Source organism: Pseudorca crassidens, chromosome 1, assembly GCF_039906515.1.
Source record: "Pseudorca crassidens isolate mPseCra1 chromosome 1, mPseCra1.hap1, whole genome shotgun sequence".
In the NCBI taxonomy this organism is placed as follows: Eukaryota; Metazoa; Chordata; class Mammalia; order Artiodactyla; family Delphinidae; genus Pseudorca; species Pseudorca crassidens.
The window spans coordinates 8,772,137-8,791,815 of record NC_090296.1 but is presented as its reverse complement, the minus strand read 5'-3'; the positions used below and the strand labels follow the sequence as shown (position 1 = coordinate 8,791,815).

Genomic DNA, 19,679 nt, shown 5'->3' with positions numbered 1-19,679 from the left:
TGCTATACTTATTTTAATATTTTGTGCACTAAATGCTGATTTTAAAAAATTTAACCTTGCTTTATTATTAATTCAGTATCTAAGTGATGTGTTCCTTGGGGCTGTTCCTTAAGGAGCTCAGGCTTATTCATTTGCCCATTTAGCCATTTTTATGACTTGGTGTTCCCTCTGTAGTCTGAAGTATTTTAGCTTCAGCCTTTTCACAATACTGCTGCTTCCCAGCTGATTGGTGGTTTCTTGGTTTCCTTTGCCTGTCCCTCTTCATCTCTTCAGCTTCTAATGTGAGAATGCCTTAGGGCTCAGTCCTAGGATTTCTTCTTTTCTCTGTCTGCACTCATTCCCTAGGGGTTCTTCCATTTTCATGGCTTTAAATGAATAGCATTTCTATCTTGATGACTCTCAAATTTCTTTCTCCAACTTGGACCACTTTTCTGAACTCAAGACTTGTATGTCAGCTGCCTATTTAACACCTGAACTTGGATGTTTAATAAGCATCTCAAACTTAAGGCACCCCAAAGCACCAGCTCCTCCTGCAATTTTCTCTGTCTTAGTAAGTAGCAACTTTTTCTTTCCAGTTGCTCAGGCCAAAAACTTGGAGTCATCCTTATCTCTTTTTTCCCCTCTTATCCTCTATAACTAATTCATGAGCAATTCTTGTTGGCTCTCCTTTAAAAATACATCCACAATCTGACCACTTATCACCGCCTTGTCTGCTACCACTCTGGTTCAAGCCACCACCATTTCTCACCCAGAGTGTTGTAGTAGCCTAACTGATCTCCCTGCTTCTGCCCTTGCCCTCCACCCTCCATTCTCCACAAAGCCGCCTGGAGAATTCTTTAGAAAATCAAAGTCTGAGCTTACCATTCCTCTCTTAAAACCTTCCAGTGACTCGCCATCTCAATCATAGCAGCAGCTTTAGGTCACCTATCCATTTCATTGTATTTGTTCTCTGCTGCTTTTCTGATCTCTGACCCCTGTTACTTTCCACCTCACTTACTCTTCTCCAGCTACATCAGGGCCTTTGTGCTGGTCGGCCTGGAATGTTCTCGCAGATATTTACGTGGCTTATTCCCTCACAGTCTTCAGACCAGTGCTTCAATGACACCCTGTCAGTGAGGTTTCTCTTACTAACTTGCAACACTCTCTACCTTCCCTTCCTGCTTAATTTTTCCTCTCTAGCACTTACTCCCATCAAACATACTTTATATTTTAATTGTTGTCTGTATCCTACCACTGAAATGTTAGTTTCATAAGGGTAGAGATTGTTTTTTCCTGTTTACTGCTAAATCCATTTCCTGGAAACGGGCATGTAGTAGGTATCTGGTAAAAAATATGTGTTTAATGAATATGGGCAACCTTATATTCCTAACTCAGCATTTCAGGGCAACTGTGCTCCTTTATTTGCATGAAGTAAAATGATACCACATTAAAATTATTCTGGATGGCAGTTCAAAGTTCTCGTGCCAGTATCCTGAACTGTTGATCTTGATGAATTTTTTTCTCCCAAACGAATGTTTTTTAGAGCTTTAGCTCCCTCTTTTCTTACCTTCCTAATGCTCCTTAAAAGGATTCCCTAGTTTGTTAAATTTAAGAAATTGTATCAGTCATCATCCTTTTGGGAATTCACAGCATACATTAGCATATCAAAGGCCATGAGTACTTTTGAATTAAAGAAGTCTTTAACTCAGTTTTTCATACTTAATTGATCATGTTGAAGATAGCAATTGTAAGATGCCTTCCAATTTCAGACATATTAAATCGTGAAAAATTTTAAAATTGATGAAATATACAGTAATGATATCCTGAGACACACATTTGGGAACTGAAATTTATTCTATTAAGAGGTTATAGATACACAGATCTAAATACTAATAAAGGGTTAGTAACAGGCTATTTATAATAATGCGACTTCTTGTTCTGATATTACATGTCACTTTTTCAAACAGCTGATGTGAATTCTTCAAAATCGGTGGGCAGCGATGCACCCTGTGTTGTAAAAGTGGTAAGGAAATATTTCAGCTGATTGTTTTCTTTGCTGTTGATTTAGTTGTAGTATTTATTTTGTAAAACATTCTTTTTGATAACTAGAATTAATTAAACCATAAGTTACTACATTTTTAGTAATGTTTCATAAATACTAAATGAGACACAAAAGTAGCTTTATAGTTTTAAATAATTTGAGTTCAAAAATTCTCTCCCCTCTCTTTTGAGTTAGAGTGGCACTAGTATCTGTGGAAAAAAATGAATGAAAGCCTGGAGTTTTGCAGATGTGGAATAAAAATATTCAGCTCATTCTTTTTATTTCAGCTATATTTACAACAGATGAGATGCTTTTTATATTTATATCCTGCAAGACTGTACTACTTTAATGAAATTTTATTGTATTTTATCTTGCATTTGCTTCTGAACTTACATTTGGTCAATTTTTTCTTTTTATTTCCAATTATCTTTCCTCTCCTTTCATTTTAGTAAATGAAATTATTTATTTGTGGCCACTTTGAAACTTCTTTTTGCTATACTGACGTTGAAATTAGTTTGTAATGAGTGAAGGTAGACAGTATCCTGTCTAACGTAGGCATACTCTGAATAGCCAGGTCAATTTATATATTGGTGCACTAAATATTTTAACTACTATTTAAACATTTTAATGTTTTTTAACTACTATTTTTAGTAGTTAATTTAACTACTATTTTTTTGTTAGGATGCAAGGTAGTATGCATCTTCTTGCTTGCCAACATTTGTAAGTCCCCTCTTTCACAGTTCTTTAATACATGTGAAGAACATGTTTTTGTTAAATAGAAGAGGTAACAGGGTCTGTTATTTGGGCAAATTACCACATAAGTCCCCTCACCCTGCTTTATTTTCCTAAAGGCTACAGATTTTCGAATTAGAATCACCCCAAGGTCTTTTGGTTTGATTTGTTTTATTTTACTCTCTTTTTAAAAAAGAATATATTTGATCTCTTATGAGTTAATAACTCTTTTGGGCCTGAATTGTTTTAGTGATTGTTTTCACCAACTTTTTATTCAGGCATAGTTTTTCCAAGGAAATAAATAAACACAATTTGAATACTTTTGACAAATGCATATACCTGTATACCCCAACCCCTATTAAAATATAGAGCATTTCCATCATCCCCAAAATACTACTTTTGTCTTTTTCTGGTCAAACCCCTAATTTCCCACACCCTTGGAGGAAACGGTTTGTCTGAGGTTTTTTATGTTTTTTTTTGTTTTTGTTTTGCTGTGGATTAGTTACTCCTGTTCTAGAATGTCATATAAATGGTATTTATACAGTACATTACTGTTTTGTCTCTGATTACTTACATTCAACATAGTGTTTTGAAGGCTCATTTATATTGTTGGCATTTCAATTGCTTGGTCAGTTCTACTGCTCAGTAATATTATATCATAGCCATACTAGAGTTTGTTTTCCATCTCCTGTTGATAGACATATGGATTGTTTCCAGTTTTTGGCTGTTATGAATAGAGCTTCTATAAACATTCTTGTACAAGTATTTTTGTTTTTCTTGGATCAATACCTTATAAATTTATAAGAAGTACCAGACAGATTTCCAAAGTGGTTTTTACCATTTTACATAACGTATGAGAGTTCTGGGTGCTCCGTGTTCCCCTCAACACTTGGAGCTGTCGGGTGTGTTTGTTTTAGCCATGATATCAGAAGTACAGTAGTGTCTCATAGTTTTAGTTTATATTTCCTTAATGACTGATTTTGAGCACTTTTTCATCATGCTTATTGGCCATTCATATATTTTCCTTTGTGGAGTGCCTCTTCAGTCTTTTGTGGCCAACCCCCCCCCCCTTTTTTTTTTTAATAACTAGGTTGTTTTGCTTTTTATAATTTGGTAGTAAGAGAGTTGTTCTGGATACAAGTTCTTTCTTAGATATATATGTTGTAAATCGTTTCTCCCAGTTTGTAGTTTGCCTGTTTACTTTCTGAATACTTTTTCTGCATCTACTGAGGTGGATCATAGGATGTTCTTCCTTTATTCTGTTAATGTGGCAGTTATATTGATTGATACCTGAGCGGTGAACTAACTTTGTATTCTTAACATACACTCCACTTAGTTATGATGTATTATGCTTTTTACATAATGCTGGAATTGATTTGCTAATATTTTGTTAAGGAGTGTTATTTTTTGTTCATGAGGGATATTGGTCTTTAGTTTTTTTCTAATATTCTGAAGATTAAAACATTTCCCATCTCATTGTTTGGTGTTGGTGTCAGGGTTTTTGGTGCACTGGGTTTGGTCTCCCCTTCTGGCCACACAGCATCGTAAGTGTCCTGTCATGGGGCTCACTTTGCTTGTTTCCTGTCTTTAGAAGTCACAGTCCTATACTGCCTATTTTGTCTAATGTATGAGAATAGTGATTTCCTATATTTTGTCCAATTTTTGTATTTGTTTACAGTAGGAGGGCTAATTGGATGCCGGCTATTCCACATGCCTGTAGGTAGAAGTAACGCTGGTAACTTTAGGGGGGCGGGTTATTGGTTTGTTTCTCCTGCTATTTCACTTTTCTTCATGCCTTTTCATGAAGTAGTGAATAACATTCCTTTTGAAATATTTAGTTTGCTGCTATATCAGAGGAACAAAAGTTCTTACTATTAAATTGGGTCATTTGCATGGAATTTGCATGGAATATTATCTGCATTTGTCTTTGATATGACAATATTAAAATCTATGGGTAAGATTAGTTTCTTTTTAGGATCTTTAAATAGTGTCCATTGTGAGGAGAAAGCAAGTCCCCTTATGACTTCTCACCTTCATGAGGTTCAGAAAACACAGCTCCCTCTGACCACACGGCAGCTTCTTCCCCTGCACTGGTCATTTCTATGTCGTGGAAGGAAAGTGTGCCTGAGCCGTGCCTCATAGGTGGGGCTGCTGTGTCACCATGTCTTTTTTCTTCTGTATAACCTGAGCTTCTTTAAATTGTGTTCTATTTAGAATGACAATATTCTTCTTCATTATGAGTAATCCTAAGTGTTTTATTTGTTATTCAATGTATGTAGCTTTACTTCTACAATCTTTTTCACTTACAGAGTTATGAAAGAGAATGGGTAGAAAGAAGTATTTCCTAACTGCTTAAGGTAGCAAATTACTTTACATTTCTAAGTTTAAAACCAGTTGTTACCAACCCTAGTTCAGTACTCTGTGTCTCCCATCTCCTAATTTAGTTCTGTTTCCATTAGCCTATATTACTCCTTCTCTTTGTAATTAGGACAATGATAAATATTCAGTTGATTTCTCTTTTGCATTTAGTATTTCAGTAACATTTTCAAGGTTGTGGTTTGTCTGTGATCCTGGAAGAATGCCATAAACAAAACAATGTTGACTTTTTCTTTCCTCTCTAAGGGACCGTTTAGTGACTGCTGTTTGCTTGTTTCTTCCCTAATACCTGTCTTTTCTGAATTCCTTTAAACCTCTGTAGCACTCATTCTATTTCCATTTATTTTACAATTTCACTTGCTAATATCCTTTCAGGCCACTACTTGTTTTAGTTTATGTGTTTATTTTATCTCCCTAACTGGATTTTAAGGTTTTTGTTTTGTTTTGTTTTGTTTTGTTTTTTTTGCAGTATGCGGGCCTCTCACTGTTGTGGCCTCTCCCGTTGCGGAGCACAGGCCCCGGACGCGCAGGCTCAGCGGCCATGGCTCACAGGCCCAGCCGCTCCGCGGCATGTGGGGTCGTCCCGGACCGGGGCATGAACCCGTGTCCCCTGCATCGGCAGGCGGACTCTCAACCACTGCGCCACCAGGGAAGCCCTGGATTTTAAGTTTTTGATGATAAGGACCTTGTTTTAAATTTTGTTTTCTTTATGCCACCCTTAATGCCTATGTTATCCTTTTGAAAACTTTTTAAGCATAATTGCTTACCACCTTGCAACTTCCTGATGCCACCTACTTCTGCCTCTTGTCTATGCCTTTTAGTGCAGGCCTGTATGCATGATTTACCTTCGCTTCTGATAGGCATTGCCATAGCTCTGTCCATTACTATTCTGCAGTTCTTATATTCTCAGAGCTTTGTAGTATTAAAAGTCAAAATGGTTCACCAAATATATAAAATGATTATCACTTCTATTTAAAATCAGAACTATTTACAAACACTTGCCATTTTAACCTCAGAAGCTATTAAATATCATGTTTTCAAAGAACATGTACTACTCTTTGGGGAAATTTCATAATTAATTACCAAAAAAAAGCAAGATACAAAATTATTTATGGTATAGAGGTAATTTTCTAAAATAGCTATATATGGAGAAAATATATCAAAATATTTTCATATTTTCTAAAGTGAGCACGTATTTTATCTTTAGAGAAAGAAAAAAACTCAGCAAATGTTATTTAAGAAATAATCAAAGGCAAATTGATTTTTTTTTTTTGCGGTACGCGGGCCTCTCACTGTTGTGGCCTCTCCCATTGCAGAGCACAGGCTCCGGATGCGCAGGCTCAGCGGCCGTAGCTCACGGGCCCAGCCGCTCCGCGGCATGTGTGATCCTCCCGGACCGGGGCACGAACCCGCGTCCCCTGCATCGGCAGGCGGACTCTCAACCACTGCGCCACCAGGGAAGCCCCGGCAAATTGATTTTTAATGTGAAATTATGTGTAATAGCATATCAAATCAAACAGTGGTTCTCAGCTCTGGTTCTACAGGATAATTAGAATCTCTTGGTACAGGGCCTGGTTATTGGTATTTTTAGTAAAGTCTCATTAAAGGGATTCTTTTGTGCATCAAGGTTGAGAACCACTGGTAGAGTCTGTTGCACAGAGCACCTTAATTATTTTCAGTGGACTCCTGTGCGCATGCTTATGTTTACCTTTGTGTGGGGATCCTTTTATTCAGTAGCGGCACCAAGTACCCTGTGCTTCTGGTAGGGCTTCCATGTTAATGTGGAAGACTTGTTAGAACATTTGGTTGCTTCTAATACGGATATCTGCTCTGTTAAAGAGCTCCAAATATTAACCCACACATTTCTTACATTTGGTCTAGAAATGAAGTTAAGACTAACATATTTAAGATAGGTGTTTCGGTACATACTAAGTACATTTTCTCTCCTCCCGAATGACTGTGTCTGGTTTTGTTTAGGGCCTTAATCCTTACTGCTTTACGGGAGCAGCCTTGGAGTCGTGGTGCTGGGTCACAAGAGATGGCAAACTTGTATTCTCTGCCTCTGGATAACTGGGAGACACTATCTGTATTTTAGTTCAGGAAAGTAAATGTGCAGAGAGAAATGGTAAATTGATCATTATAATATTGGATAATGCAAGGAGAAAAATTTCCTCTTGTGATTTCTGGTTAATGGATTGTATAATAAATTAGTTCTTTCAATCACCCTTTGCAGTCATGCCAGTGAGCTACTAGCAGAATTGGAGGCCAGGCTTTTGGATCTTATATTCTAACAGTTCTTTATATCATAGTCCTTTTCCAACATGTACTGATAGAAATCTGTGTTCCGAAGTTCTCTGGAAAAAAAGTTTGCAGACTGATGTTTAATTTCCCTCATTGATGTTATGAGAAGTGACCTGAATTTTTAATTCATGTCTCATAATTCTTTGGTAGGAAGGAGAAACTTTATACAGCTTCATTTTTAAATGGCAGCCAGTTGCTTTTAGATGGTGCCATTGAAATATATCACGTTTTAATCTTTTTTCTGTTGTCATCTTCATTTTGACACTTAGAAGTCTTAAAGAAACGTTTAGTGATATTCCAGTTAAAATGTCAGTCCCAATTTCTTTTCTAAATCTTGGCTATTACAGAGTTGGCAAAGTATTTTAGATTTGAAATATGTTAATAAAATTTTAGTTATGAGTTAAGGTATTTTCTTTAACAGAAATAGCTAGCTTTGGCTCGAGTGCAATGCCAAGGAAGTAGCTCCTTTATTTTGTTATAATGGAATATTATTGGATTAGAAAAAGTATGAAATGAGCTCAAAGAGCCTTCATTGTAATGGGGCTTTCAATATAATAGCCCGATTTATATAGGTTGATTCTCATTACTATAAGTTTAATAAATTATTGCCTGAAGGAAAGCTTGAGAATTAAAGTTGATATGACATAGATTGAAACTGAATAAATCAGACTTTTATACTGATGGTAATAAGCCAGGATTAGTCTTAAGAAAACCCCTTTCAGACCTGAATTGTGTTAATGAGCTACTCTAAAAGTTAGCCTTTGGAGAGTAACTTTACCAAAATTCCTTTCCTGAATTTCCATTTCTTTTTTCATTCTTACACTGAGTTTGTTACTCCTGCTGAAGGCCTGTTCTCAGCCATGGGCTCTAAACATTCACAAGTGTCTGTCTAGCTCCCACTGCTGCAAGGAAAGGAACCACAGGTTATGGTGAAACTCCAGGTAATGAGTCCACAAATTAGAGATTTGGCATACCTTAGTAGATTGGTTAGTTTTTACTTCTTAAGGGGTAATGACATGCCAAACCCTTGTATACCATTCTCTTCCAAGGCTGGGCTGTAAAGTATACTTACTTGTAACAGACAAGGCTAGCTTATTTTCAGGTTCTGATCCCAGGGCTATATACGTTGCTCTTTTGCTGTCCAGTATTCTTAACTGGCTGCGGCCTGACTCTTTGCATATTGCCTAATCAATTTTCCTATAAGTACTTTAACTAGGGATTCCTATTTTTCTGAACTGTAAGAAATCTGAGGTATTAGAACTGTGCGTTTAGAGTAGTTCTGTTTACACCTTAAGGAGCAAAATTCACTTCTATGAGAGTGAGAGTATCTTGAATAAAAAAAGGTGAACATATTTTATGTATTTGCAAAAGGCATCTCCAGTAGCAGAAGCCTACATATTTTCACAAATTTTCTCTCAGTTAAGGTAGTAGACCTCATTTATCACTTCTAATGCATCACTGACCCTGGAACTCCAGTTACACCGATATTCTGTCCAGAATAACTTTCTTCCCGTACTTCCTAAAAGGAAAGCCGCCCCCAAATTAGTTTAGAAATGTTAGCTTCCTTATTTGGAGTTTTTGCTACTTTTCAAAATTTTTCTCAGATTCTCAGTAAACAAGATAATATCAGCATAAAATATCAAACAAGTATTAATCAGTTTTAGACAAAGTTTGCTGTATAAAAAGTCCACAAAATTATAAGATCTTTCTCACCACTCCAGATTTATTTAACAAGGCAGAACTCCCAACAGGCTGATATTTCTCACTTGTCAAATAGCTTTTTGTGAATATAAGAGTCTTTGCAAATAATTTTAACTGTTAATATCCCTTAAGAATATGAAACAAGTGTAGTTTAGTAAAGTTGATGGAAAACAATTCTTATTGAGCCTTATTTTCCTCTTGACTTTAAATTATCATGTGGGAAGTAAATTGTAGGGCTCCTTAGTTTGAAAATCATGAGAATCCGTGTCAGGAAAGGATACAGTTACATGGACAGTGCTTGTTTGCTCTGGGAGTTCCAGAACACTCTTCTTTGTGATAAGGTTGGTTTTCTGCCAGTTTTGATAATAGATAAAATTGTAACGAGAAACAGGAAAGGAATGGGATTTTGCCACTAATTGATTAAATCAGGTATTGAAATTTTATTATTCAGTAAATCTCAGAAATATCTTGTAGCCCTTTGGTGAAACAGTTAACATGGTTGCTGATCTTTACTTAAGAGAAAGCTTAATAATGATGAAAATAAGGTTAACAGTTTTTCTTAAACTTCTGCAAAGACTGAGCTGTATATCTGATTTTGTATAGTTTATCACATGTAGAAATGGAACTTGAGAGAAATATAAGACTTACGGACTCTTCTGAGACTATCTGAAATATTTTTGAAGAGTTTTACTTAATCTTAAACGTATTTTATAAACTGAAGTATCAAAATCGTATTGTTTGGAAAGAAAATTGATTTATTAATCTTTTTTGAAGGTTCATTGAAAATTACTCAGTAATTTTAACTACTGCTTGTGCTAATGAACTCTTTTGTTTTAAGGAACCCAGTGACAATGGACCTCTTTTTACTGAATTAAAGTTCTACCAGCGAGCTGCCAAACCAGAACAAAGTAAGAAATACAATACACATACGTTTGCGCTTTTAAAATGACCACTGGTTTTGTTTTGTTTAAGCCAAGACTAGAACATTGGATCTTATATTATGATGTTTTGTTACTTTTTACTTCACAGATAAATTCTATTTAAATGAGATTTGTATGAAAGAATTTTGATCTCTTAACAGGTGTATTATGATAAGATTTCACTTATATTGATAATATAGAGTTTATAAATAATATATGATTTAGGAAATATTGTTAAAAGTTGAGAATTAACCCTAATCCATGAGTATGCCTCAAGGGTCTCCAAATCTTTTTTTGAGTGTTTTTCTAAATTCTGGAGACCATAACCTGCAGGGATTCCATCACTTATGAACTAGAAGACTATCAAGGGAGAGAGCAGGACCTCTTCTAGCTATCCTTGTCCTCCTGTCCTCCAGTCCCCTTCTCACCTTCCGTCCCCTCTAAAAATCCACGGAATCTCCTGGTAGGATGGTATCAGGCTTGGGAATCTCTCGAGGGGCTTCTCTCTCTCCTCGAACTTGGTTTCCTGGTTGAGGATTTTAGAATGAGGTAAAAAAACATTTAGATAGGTGTAAAAAGTAAGTCTTTCTGTGGAAACAAGTAAACATTTACATAATTGGAGATATTAATTGTAATTGCATGTGGTTTGACTTTTTAAAAAATGTTTTCTGCAGGTTTTTCATTTTAAAGACAATGTTTAGGACAGGATAACACAATTTTGTGGGTTAATAAAAATGATTTGATTGTAAAGTACTGTTCATTTGTTGGGTACAATGTATTGTTCACTTTCTTTTTTTATGAATAAAGGTGAAATCTTATTGCATGTATATCTTAGGCGTTCTGTTCTTGATTTTTCTGAGAAAAATTGCTGATGTATAACAAAATTGAAATCACAAGCATGTGTTTTAATTTGTAGTTCAGAAATGGATTCGTACCCATAAACTGAAGTACCTGGGTGTCCCTAAGTATTGGGGGTCTGGTCTACATGAAAAAAATGGAAAAAGGTAAAAATATGCATGTTTTGTGTTTCTCCTCCCTTTTTGAGCATTCGCAGTTCAGTTGTTTAGTCAACAATTATGTACTGAGCACCTACCTACAGTACTGCTTGGCCTTCACCTGGGTTGTGTGGAATGTATTCAACAGAGACGAACAAGGTGTTCTCTCTCGTCTGGGGGACTTGTACCGAGTGGAAGCAGCTGCCTGGAACCCAGCTGACAAGTAGGAACAAAGCCAACTTGCCTGCATTATTTTTTTCCCTTAAAAATGAATAAGCAAACAAACAGAAAATTCCTTGTTATTTATGTAAAAGGGAGCCCACAGGCTTCAATTTGGCATTTTCTGTTAGATACATAATCTGCCCACCTTTGTGAGGTTTCAGTCTAGCTGAAGAGAAAAAACAAAGCTGTATGAGACAACCAGACGCCAGTTCAGTGCCAACTTGTGTGATTCTGACTCTTAACATGTCTTAGGAGTTCAGAATGGAGAGAATATTGCTGGCAGAGTTGAGTTGGAGAAAACCTCCAATGCTTTTGATGCATAATTGACACTTTAAAAATATTTAAATGAATGAATGGAGCATCATTCAGCAATGCTGGTAGCTGAGATTTGAAGAGTAGATTTAGTTGGAACTGGGGTATATTGGTTAGGATGCTTTCAGCTGCAGGTAAAGATAAAACTGACTCAGCTCTCTTAAGTAATTGTCAAGTGCCCAGCTTCCTTTATCTTGCCCTTTTGCCCTCTTGGCTTTGTTGTCTATTAATTCTCCATTGTATGGTCTCAAGGTGGCTGCCCATTTCTAGGCTTCACCTGCAGACATAGTACCCAACAGCAGAAAATGGGATTGCTTCTTGTGAGTTTCACTTTCCTGGCAGGGAAACCTTTCCCAGGGGTCTCGCGGCAGACTTCCCCCCATGTTTTCTTGGTCAGAGTTTTATCGCTGCTCATTCTTAAACCAGCCACTGGCAAGGGCAGAGTGATCACAGTGATGAGTGGGGGGAAAGCCTGAACCAGAGTGGTGCTCTGTCAGAGAAGAGGGAGAGCAGAGGAGCTGCTGGGGGGGCAGCCAGCGTTGTTCACCAGGAAGTTCTTATCCTGGAACCCAGGCACCTCTGAGGGAGTGTGGGAACTCGCTGGAATGACGAGAGAACATTTTGTTATATGTGGTTTTGCTGGGACAAGTTTCTACAGTTTTTAGAAATTTTCTGGAGAAATAGTATAGAGCAAGGATTAAGTTAAGAGTAAGGATTCTAGAGGCAGACACTTGGTTTCAAATCTGTGTTTTGCCCCTTAAAATGTGTGTGACTGGGTAAGTTACTTCTTTTTGCCTCAGTTTCGTCATCTGTGAAATAGAGTAACACCTATCCACATAATAAGGGGTATTAAATGCAAAGCTCTTAGAATATGTGTGTTAGCTTTTACTCTCAAAGGGGTCTTTAATCCCTTAAATATTAAGAACTGCTGGTTTAAAAAATCACTGTAGAGAAGGAATAGCATCTCAAGTCGGGAGTAACATGAACATAGGGTCATAATAGGCTTCTGGCCTGCTGGCTGGCCTCTTGGCCATCTTTCTTTTTTTTTTAATGAATTTTTTTTTCAGACATGACATTATTTTATGCATAATTGGCCATCTTTCTTTAACAAAGAAAGGGGGGACTTGCACACACATGAGAAAGAAGGAAATAACTTGGAGAAAGAGGCTGAGGTAGGTAATGAAGATGGGGAGGAAAGGGCTCTTTGGGGCCTGTGTGCAGTAGGTAGTTGGAAGCTACTGCACGTGGCACGTGTTTGAACAAAGGGACAGACACCCTCGAGGTACAGCTGACTCACCATTGACTTGTGGTGACCTTACAACTCAGCCTGTGTCTTCTGTAACACAGAGTGCCTAGAAGTATTTCCTAAACGGGAACATTGATCACCTATAAGATATTGATTTACTTCTTATGGTTGAAGCTCTTAAAAATAATCATTTCAGTTCTCTTAGTTCTTTTTTTTTTTGGCTGTGCTGCACATCTTGTGGGATCTTAGTTCCCCGACCAGGGATTGAACCTGGGGCCCCATGAGTGAAAGTGCCAAGACCTGACCACTGGACTGCCAGGGAATTCCCTCATTTAAGTTCTTACAAAAGTAAAAAAATAGAAAGTAAGATTGTCCTTCCAGCCCCCCTCCCCTGCCAGAAATCCTTACTTTCCCCTCTAACTCATCTGAAGTGATATGAATATAAGCGCTTAGAACAGTGTTAGGCTCATAAAAATGTTAGCTGCTATCATTATTAAATCATTTATACTGATTTATATATTCCCATTATTTGCATTGTTTTATCCAAGTCCCCAGGAAAGTATACATCGAAGGTTTTACTTCAGAAAAGTTACTTAAAAGTAGCTTTCCTTTTAGTACTCAGTGGTAGACATATCCTTGCAGAAGAATGTGGTGAAAATTTATATGCAGTATTCAGAATCATGCTTCACTTGATGTGTATAATTTAGACGTGGTGAGGCGATTAAGGGATTGTTGAGAGCAGTGGTGGAGTGATCTGTGAATAAAAACAAAGGTCTACTTCATGTAATATATTAATAGATCTCTGGTTGAATTAACCAAGTGTGCTTTAGCTCCCTTTCAGAGTAACAGCAGAGATTGTATTCTTGTTACCTACATATTATTTCATAATAATTACACAACCACATCACTTATTTGTAAAAACAAATGTGTACATTTGTCCTTGGTCTCATCCCTCAACCTCTCAAAACCTGTTGTACAGAGGAAATCAGGAAGTCAAAATTACTGTTCCCTCTAATATTTTAGAGGTCAGGGTACTGAAAATCGTACAAGAATGAAGACATTTTGCCACTGACTAATTCTGTGACTTTGGACAAATCAATTTACTGCTATAGACATTAAGTATTTTATTAAAAGATGTTTAGACAGATCTCTAATTCTCTTCTACTTCAAAAATAGGTAGAATCTTGAATTTTTTATTTTGCGTGTTGTCTTTTAAATGTTAGCTCTTCCTTCCTTACTGAACTTTTCATATTGTATTTTTATCTTAGAAACCTAAAATATATAAATGGGGTTTTTGGGTCCTACTTATGTTCATTTATTTCGATGTGTTTGGTGTGGTGGTCAGAAGCATGGATCCACCACTTCCTAGAAGACAAACTACTAATGATCAGTTTTCTTCTGCTGTAAAATGGGGCTCATGGGACCTCCTACCTCATAAGGGTGATGTGAGGTTTAAATGCACTGATACATCTAAAGTGCTTAGAATAGTGCTGTTCTCATACCAAGGCTTCAGCAAATGCCAGCTGTTGTTGTTATGATGGTTATTAATCTTATCCCCATTAGAAGATATTTTGATACATTTTGAGTGTGTTCTTGGTTTTTATTGATTTATTGAATGGTTTAACTAGACAATTCAGAATCTGGAAAACTCTATAAAGATAAAAGTGGTCCACAGAGCAAAAGGTGAACCATGTTACTGCAACTAGGTGATGTTTTTCAGTACACACTGACATATAACACATGGTTATTGAATCTTAGAATTTGGGTGCTGGAAAAGACCTTAGAAAGCAGGAGGCCCTACCTCTCATTTGACACCTATGGAAATTGGGGCCCAAAGAAGAAACGTGACTTGGCCAAGGTGACAGAGTTGGTTTGTGGCAAAACCAAAAATCTTCATGTTGTTCCAGGATATTTACTGTTCCCCAAATCTTATTTGTTGGGTACTTAGTACACAATTCTTTTATACCATTTAAGCAGTTTCATTGCATTTAGCTACTGTTACAGCATCTCTTGACAGTCCTGATTTTAACAGAATGTTAGTACTGCTAAAATGTGCCTTAAAAATAGAGAACAGGGCTTCCCTGGTGGCGCAGTGGTTGAGAGTCCGCCTGCCGGTGCAGGGGACACGGGTTCATGCCCCGGTCCGGGAAGATCCCACATGCCGCAGAGCGGCTGGGCCCGTGAGCCATGGCCGCTGAGCCTGCGCGTCCGGAGCCTGTGCTCCGCAGCGGGAGAGGCCACAACAGTGAGAGGCCCGCGAACCCAAAAAAAAACCCAAAAAGATGGCTTAAAAACTGTTGCTCTTGGGCTTCCCTGGTGGCGCAGTGGTTGAGAGTCCGCCTGCCGATGCAGGGGACACGGGTTCGTGCCCCGGTCTGGGAAGATCCCACATGCCGCGGAGCGGCTGGGCCTGTGAGCCATGGCCACTGAGCCTGCGTGTCCAGAGCCTGTGCTCCGCAACGGGAGAGGCCACAACAGTGAGAGGCCCGCGTACCGTAAAAAAAAAAAAAAAAAAAAAAAAAATAGAGAACAGTCACAGGCGGGAAGCTAATATACAGAAACATAAATTAACATTAACTATGACAAAAATTAGTGACATCAATCTTACTCAGATTATTTTATCTTTACCTTGAAGTGTCTGTCGTCTCTTCTCTGTGGGTGTTTTCTTACATTGAATATTGTCTCATGTAGCTTGCTGAGACCAGGAGGCCCATAAAGTAAAAGTCAAGACAGGAAAGCTCTCACAGCTCTTGAGATTTCTAGTTGGAAGAACTTGTTTCAAATGTTTGTCTTTCCTTCCTTCTTTCTTTCCTTGTCTTTCTACTTTCTTAGTAAACATTGCCTTGAAAAAAATTACTTTGAAAGGAGAGTACTCAGTGCCAAATAGGTTTTCCTGAGTTACATTTTGTTCATTGACTTTTCTTGTTTGTCTTTAGTTACAGGTTTATGATAATGGATCGCTTTGGGAGTGACCTTCAGAAAATATATGAAGCAAATGCCAAAAGGTTTTCTCGGAAAACTGTCTTGCAGCTAAGCTTAAGAATTGTATGTGAGCTACATTCTTTTCGTTTTTAATCCAGTAAAGGCTAGTTGTGTTGAAGCTCGGTCCTCTGCTGGTTGGTGTTAGGTACTGCATTAATTTATTCTATATGATGCTTTTATAGCTGGATATTCTGGAATATATTCACGAGCATGAGTACGTACACGGAGATATCAAGGCCTCAAATCTTCTTCTCAGCTACAAGAATCCTGACCAGGTAGTTTTGTAACTTTAATTTTTACTGTTTAAAACCTGTTGTTTGAAAACAAATATGGTTGCTATGAACTTTTTTTTTTTTTTTTTTGCGGTGCGCGGGCCTCTCACTGTTGTGGCCTCTTCCGTTGCGGAGCACAGTCTCCAGACACGCAGGCCCAGCGGCCATGGCTCATGGGCCCAGCCGCTCCGCGGCATGTGGGATCTTCCCGGACCGGGGCACGAACCCGTGTCCTCTGCATCGGCAGGCGGACTCTCAACCACTGCGCCACCAGGGAAGCCCGCTATGAACTTTTGAACCCATGCAGAAGTTTTACTTTTTCAAGTAGATATGGTAATAATAATATTTCTTCTTGACACTTTTATCTAGTTAACATTCTACATTTTTGATGCGATTTGTTGGCACTTTATCAAGTTGGCTATTTTGCCCTAAATAATATTCAGAAGAAGTACTTGTGATACAAAATGAATTTCAAATAGCTATCTGAGGGTGGAAGCTTAAAATTATATAGTGCACCAATGAATTATGTTTGCCTTTCTGCTTTGTCATTTTAAAAATTTCCTTTGTTCAGGAAATCCATCAAATGTAAGTGTTCTGTTACTTGGAGAATTTGGTCTTTAACATGTTGATTATTGAAATCAGTTGATTTACGGAAATGTCCTAGCTGTCTAAATTTTGTAGGGTTTGGAATTCAAATGTGCATTTTTTTTTTTTTCGGTACGTGGGCCCCTCACCGTTGTGGCCTCTCCCGTTGCGAAGCACAGGCTCTGGACGTGCAGGCCCAGCGGCTACGGCTCACGGGCCCAGCTGCTCCGTGGCTTGTGGGATCTTCCCGGACCGGGGCACAAACCCGTGTCCCCTGCATCGGCAGGCGGACTCTCAACCACTGTGCCACCAGGGAAGCCCTCAAATGTGCATTTTTAAAGCCTATTATCTTCACTTTGTAATTTTCACTTTTTAAGGAAAGGAGAAAAGCTAATGTTATTATACCTTTATTTGGGTCAGTTTAGTTGGAGTAGAGGGATTTGTAATTTTCTGAAGCTGATTCCATGATTTTGGTAAAAGTAAGGTTTCGTTGACATAGTTGGGCCACTGTATTTAATCCATTTCATGTGTGTTCTCACTTCTTACTTGATCTTGTATAAGAAAGGAATATTGAAGCATTTTAACTGTGTATGTCGATATGCCATACTTTATTCTTCTTTGTCTCAGACCTAACTTTGACTTCCTCTTGCTTAGTTTTCCCTTTTTCCTTTGGCTCCCCTTTGTTTTCCTGTCATCTCATATATTTGCCTCCTCTTCCCCATCTCTGTTACAGTAGCTCTAAGGAATCTGTATACGCAGAACAGAAGAAAGTTTCTGGTCTAGAGCAGGCTAATGGAGAAATCCTAAAGGCAATCACAGAATTTCCAGGCAACTTGTTGTAGATGTGTTTAGGTTAAAAATAAGCAAGCAAGCAAGCAGACAAACAAAGCATAGCTTAGAGACCTGAATGGGAAGGATGCTGTTAGTTGAAGTAGACGGCACTTGTGTAATAAATACAGATATAATTTATTTCCATTTGCAGTTGACTGAAACATGCTGCCTTTTGTTTAGATGGAAGTATTTTTGCAGCTTGGTTATCCTTTGGGCATATGTTTTGGATGGGATAATTTTTCTAGTATTAGATGTATGTGTTAGATCCAGCCCCAAATTTTTACTTCAGTTCCCTCCTGTGACCAGATACATACATCTGTGAGACAGTCACCCAGAATTAGAGATGTAATATGTGGCTCTGGAATAGAGGAAAGCCAAATTTATTAGCTTTGTATGCTAATCAGATATACACATACATGCCCATAGATATGTGTATATATAATACTAAAATTTAGTTCTAATTATGAAGACTTTAATATATAATATTTAAATGTAGCTAAGAGCCTCATCTAAAAGGTCTTCAGGTCATTATTATAATCTGTGAAATATCTTTATGAAGTGAATTGATATTTGGTTATTTTATAAGTGAAGACAGAGGGGAATAACTAACATGTGTCAACTAAGTTAGGAGTCTTACAGTCAGCGTGTAGCAGTTGTGTTGCAACAAGTATTGATGGTTTACTCTGTGCTCAGTTTTGTTTTAGATGCTGGAAGGAAAAGTATAAGATTTATAATCCTTGCTCAAATTGAGGAGACAAGATTATTTACAGGTGTAACACATACTTGTCTAAAGAAGTCGGGTGATATCTGCACTATAGCTACATGGTCATTTAACGTTTTTCTTTAAAAAGTCTTTCAGAATTAAGTGCTTGCTGTTGTTTGCGTGTTGGATCTAACTTGTTTGGGGTGCTATAGTATGGCCTTGTGGATGAATCTACCCTCAAGTGACAGTATTCTGTTTCTGGGCTTTAAAGGGGGTATATGTGTAGTCATTTTGCCTTTAATTTGTCTTGGTGTTTGGACGTTTACAGGTGTACTTGGTAGATTATGGCCTTGCTTATCGGTACTGCCCAGAAGGAATTCATAAAGAATACAAAGAAGACCCCAAAAGATGTCACGATGGCACGATTGAATTCACCAGCATCGATGCGCACAATGGTGTGGGTACGTCAGTGGCACCTGAACAAGAGATACATTGCCAGTGCTTTCAACTGAATTCCTACACAGTTCTTCTGCAGTAAACACTTAGACAAGTAAATCAGAATTGAAGAGGCAGGATAGGATGGGGGAAGAAGGGAGAGCTTAGGCTCCTACATTTGTGCAATGTGAGGGCACCTGTGTCTCCTCCCTGTCTTCCTCCCACCCTTCAAAGATCACCAGGGTTTCAGTAGAGGAGGTAGTTCAGTCAGCTGCAATAAGGCTTTCTTTTGCTTTTATTTAGCTTAATTGGAATGTTGGGGGTTTTTCCCCCTAAAAGTCTGTAAGGTTCTTATGCAGCTACAACTTTGTAACAGGTAGACTTTTACTTTGTCACCTATTAAGTTGGCCTGTTTCTGCAGCGCTCCGTTTCTTTTTCTTCTGTACCCAACACTGTGGGGGAGCTAAAATCCCCAGTTCTCTGGGCTTCTCGATAGCTTATAGCGTTTTTAATGTCTTCACATTTTCCAAGGGCACTGTTTAACGTGTCATTGTTTTATAATTTATTTCCTAGGCTAATAGTCTCAGTGTGAAACTGTAGAGTTTGCCAGTTTGGGTTTTAAAGTAAATTATTAGTTGGAGGTAAATTATTTCTTTTACACTGCCCAGTATTTGGTGCTTTTTTCAAAATGGAGTCAAGATTTGATGATGAAAAACAAGACTGTAGAGTTGACCCTTTTACCTTATTCCTTTAGATATACCTGAAATTCTACCTTAAACATTGTTTCAGTGTGCTGAGTCTGCTTCTTTTGTTTCACAGCCCCATCAAGACGTGGTGACCTGGAAATCCTTGGTTATTGCATGATCCAGTGGCTTAGTGGCCATCTTCCTTGGGAGGATAATTTGAAAGATCCCAACTATGTTAGAGATTCCAAAATTAGGTAAAGGAAAACTGATAATAAATTATTTGGGGCAAAATCATGATAAGGCAGATGTTTAGTCAGAACTTCTTGATGGGGACTATAGTTTTAACTGATACTGGTGTAG

At 37.9% G+C, this 19,679-nt stretch overlaps 1 protein-coding gene across 7 annotated transcripts in view; it reads left to right on the top strand.

The window, feature by feature from the left end:
* The window catches only part of VRK1 (VRK serine/threonine kinase 1), a 78,165-nt gene that overhangs the window by 35,731 nt on the left and 22,755 nt on the right, over positions 1 to 19,679 (top strand). For all 7 annotated transcript variants that reach the window (XM_067726230.1, XM_067726241.1, XM_067726271.1 and 4 more), the window contains 7 exons: positions 1,947 to 2,002; positions 9,969 to 10,038; positions 10,967 to 11,054; positions 15,762 to 15,870; positions 15,990 to 16,082; positions 18,527 to 18,659; positions 19,453 to 19,573. In XM_067726230.1, coding sequence (XP_067582331.1) covers positions 1,947 to 2,002; positions 9,969 to 10,038; positions 10,967 to 11,054; positions 15,762 to 15,870; positions 15,990 to 16,082; positions 18,527 to 18,659; positions 19,453 to 19,573 — 670 coding nt within the window. The remainder of the gene's footprint in view (positions 1 to 1,946; positions 2,003 to 9,968; positions 10,039 to 10,966; positions 11,055 to 15,761; positions 15,871 to 15,989; positions 16,083 to 18,526; positions 18,660 to 19,452; positions 19,574 to 19,679) is intronic.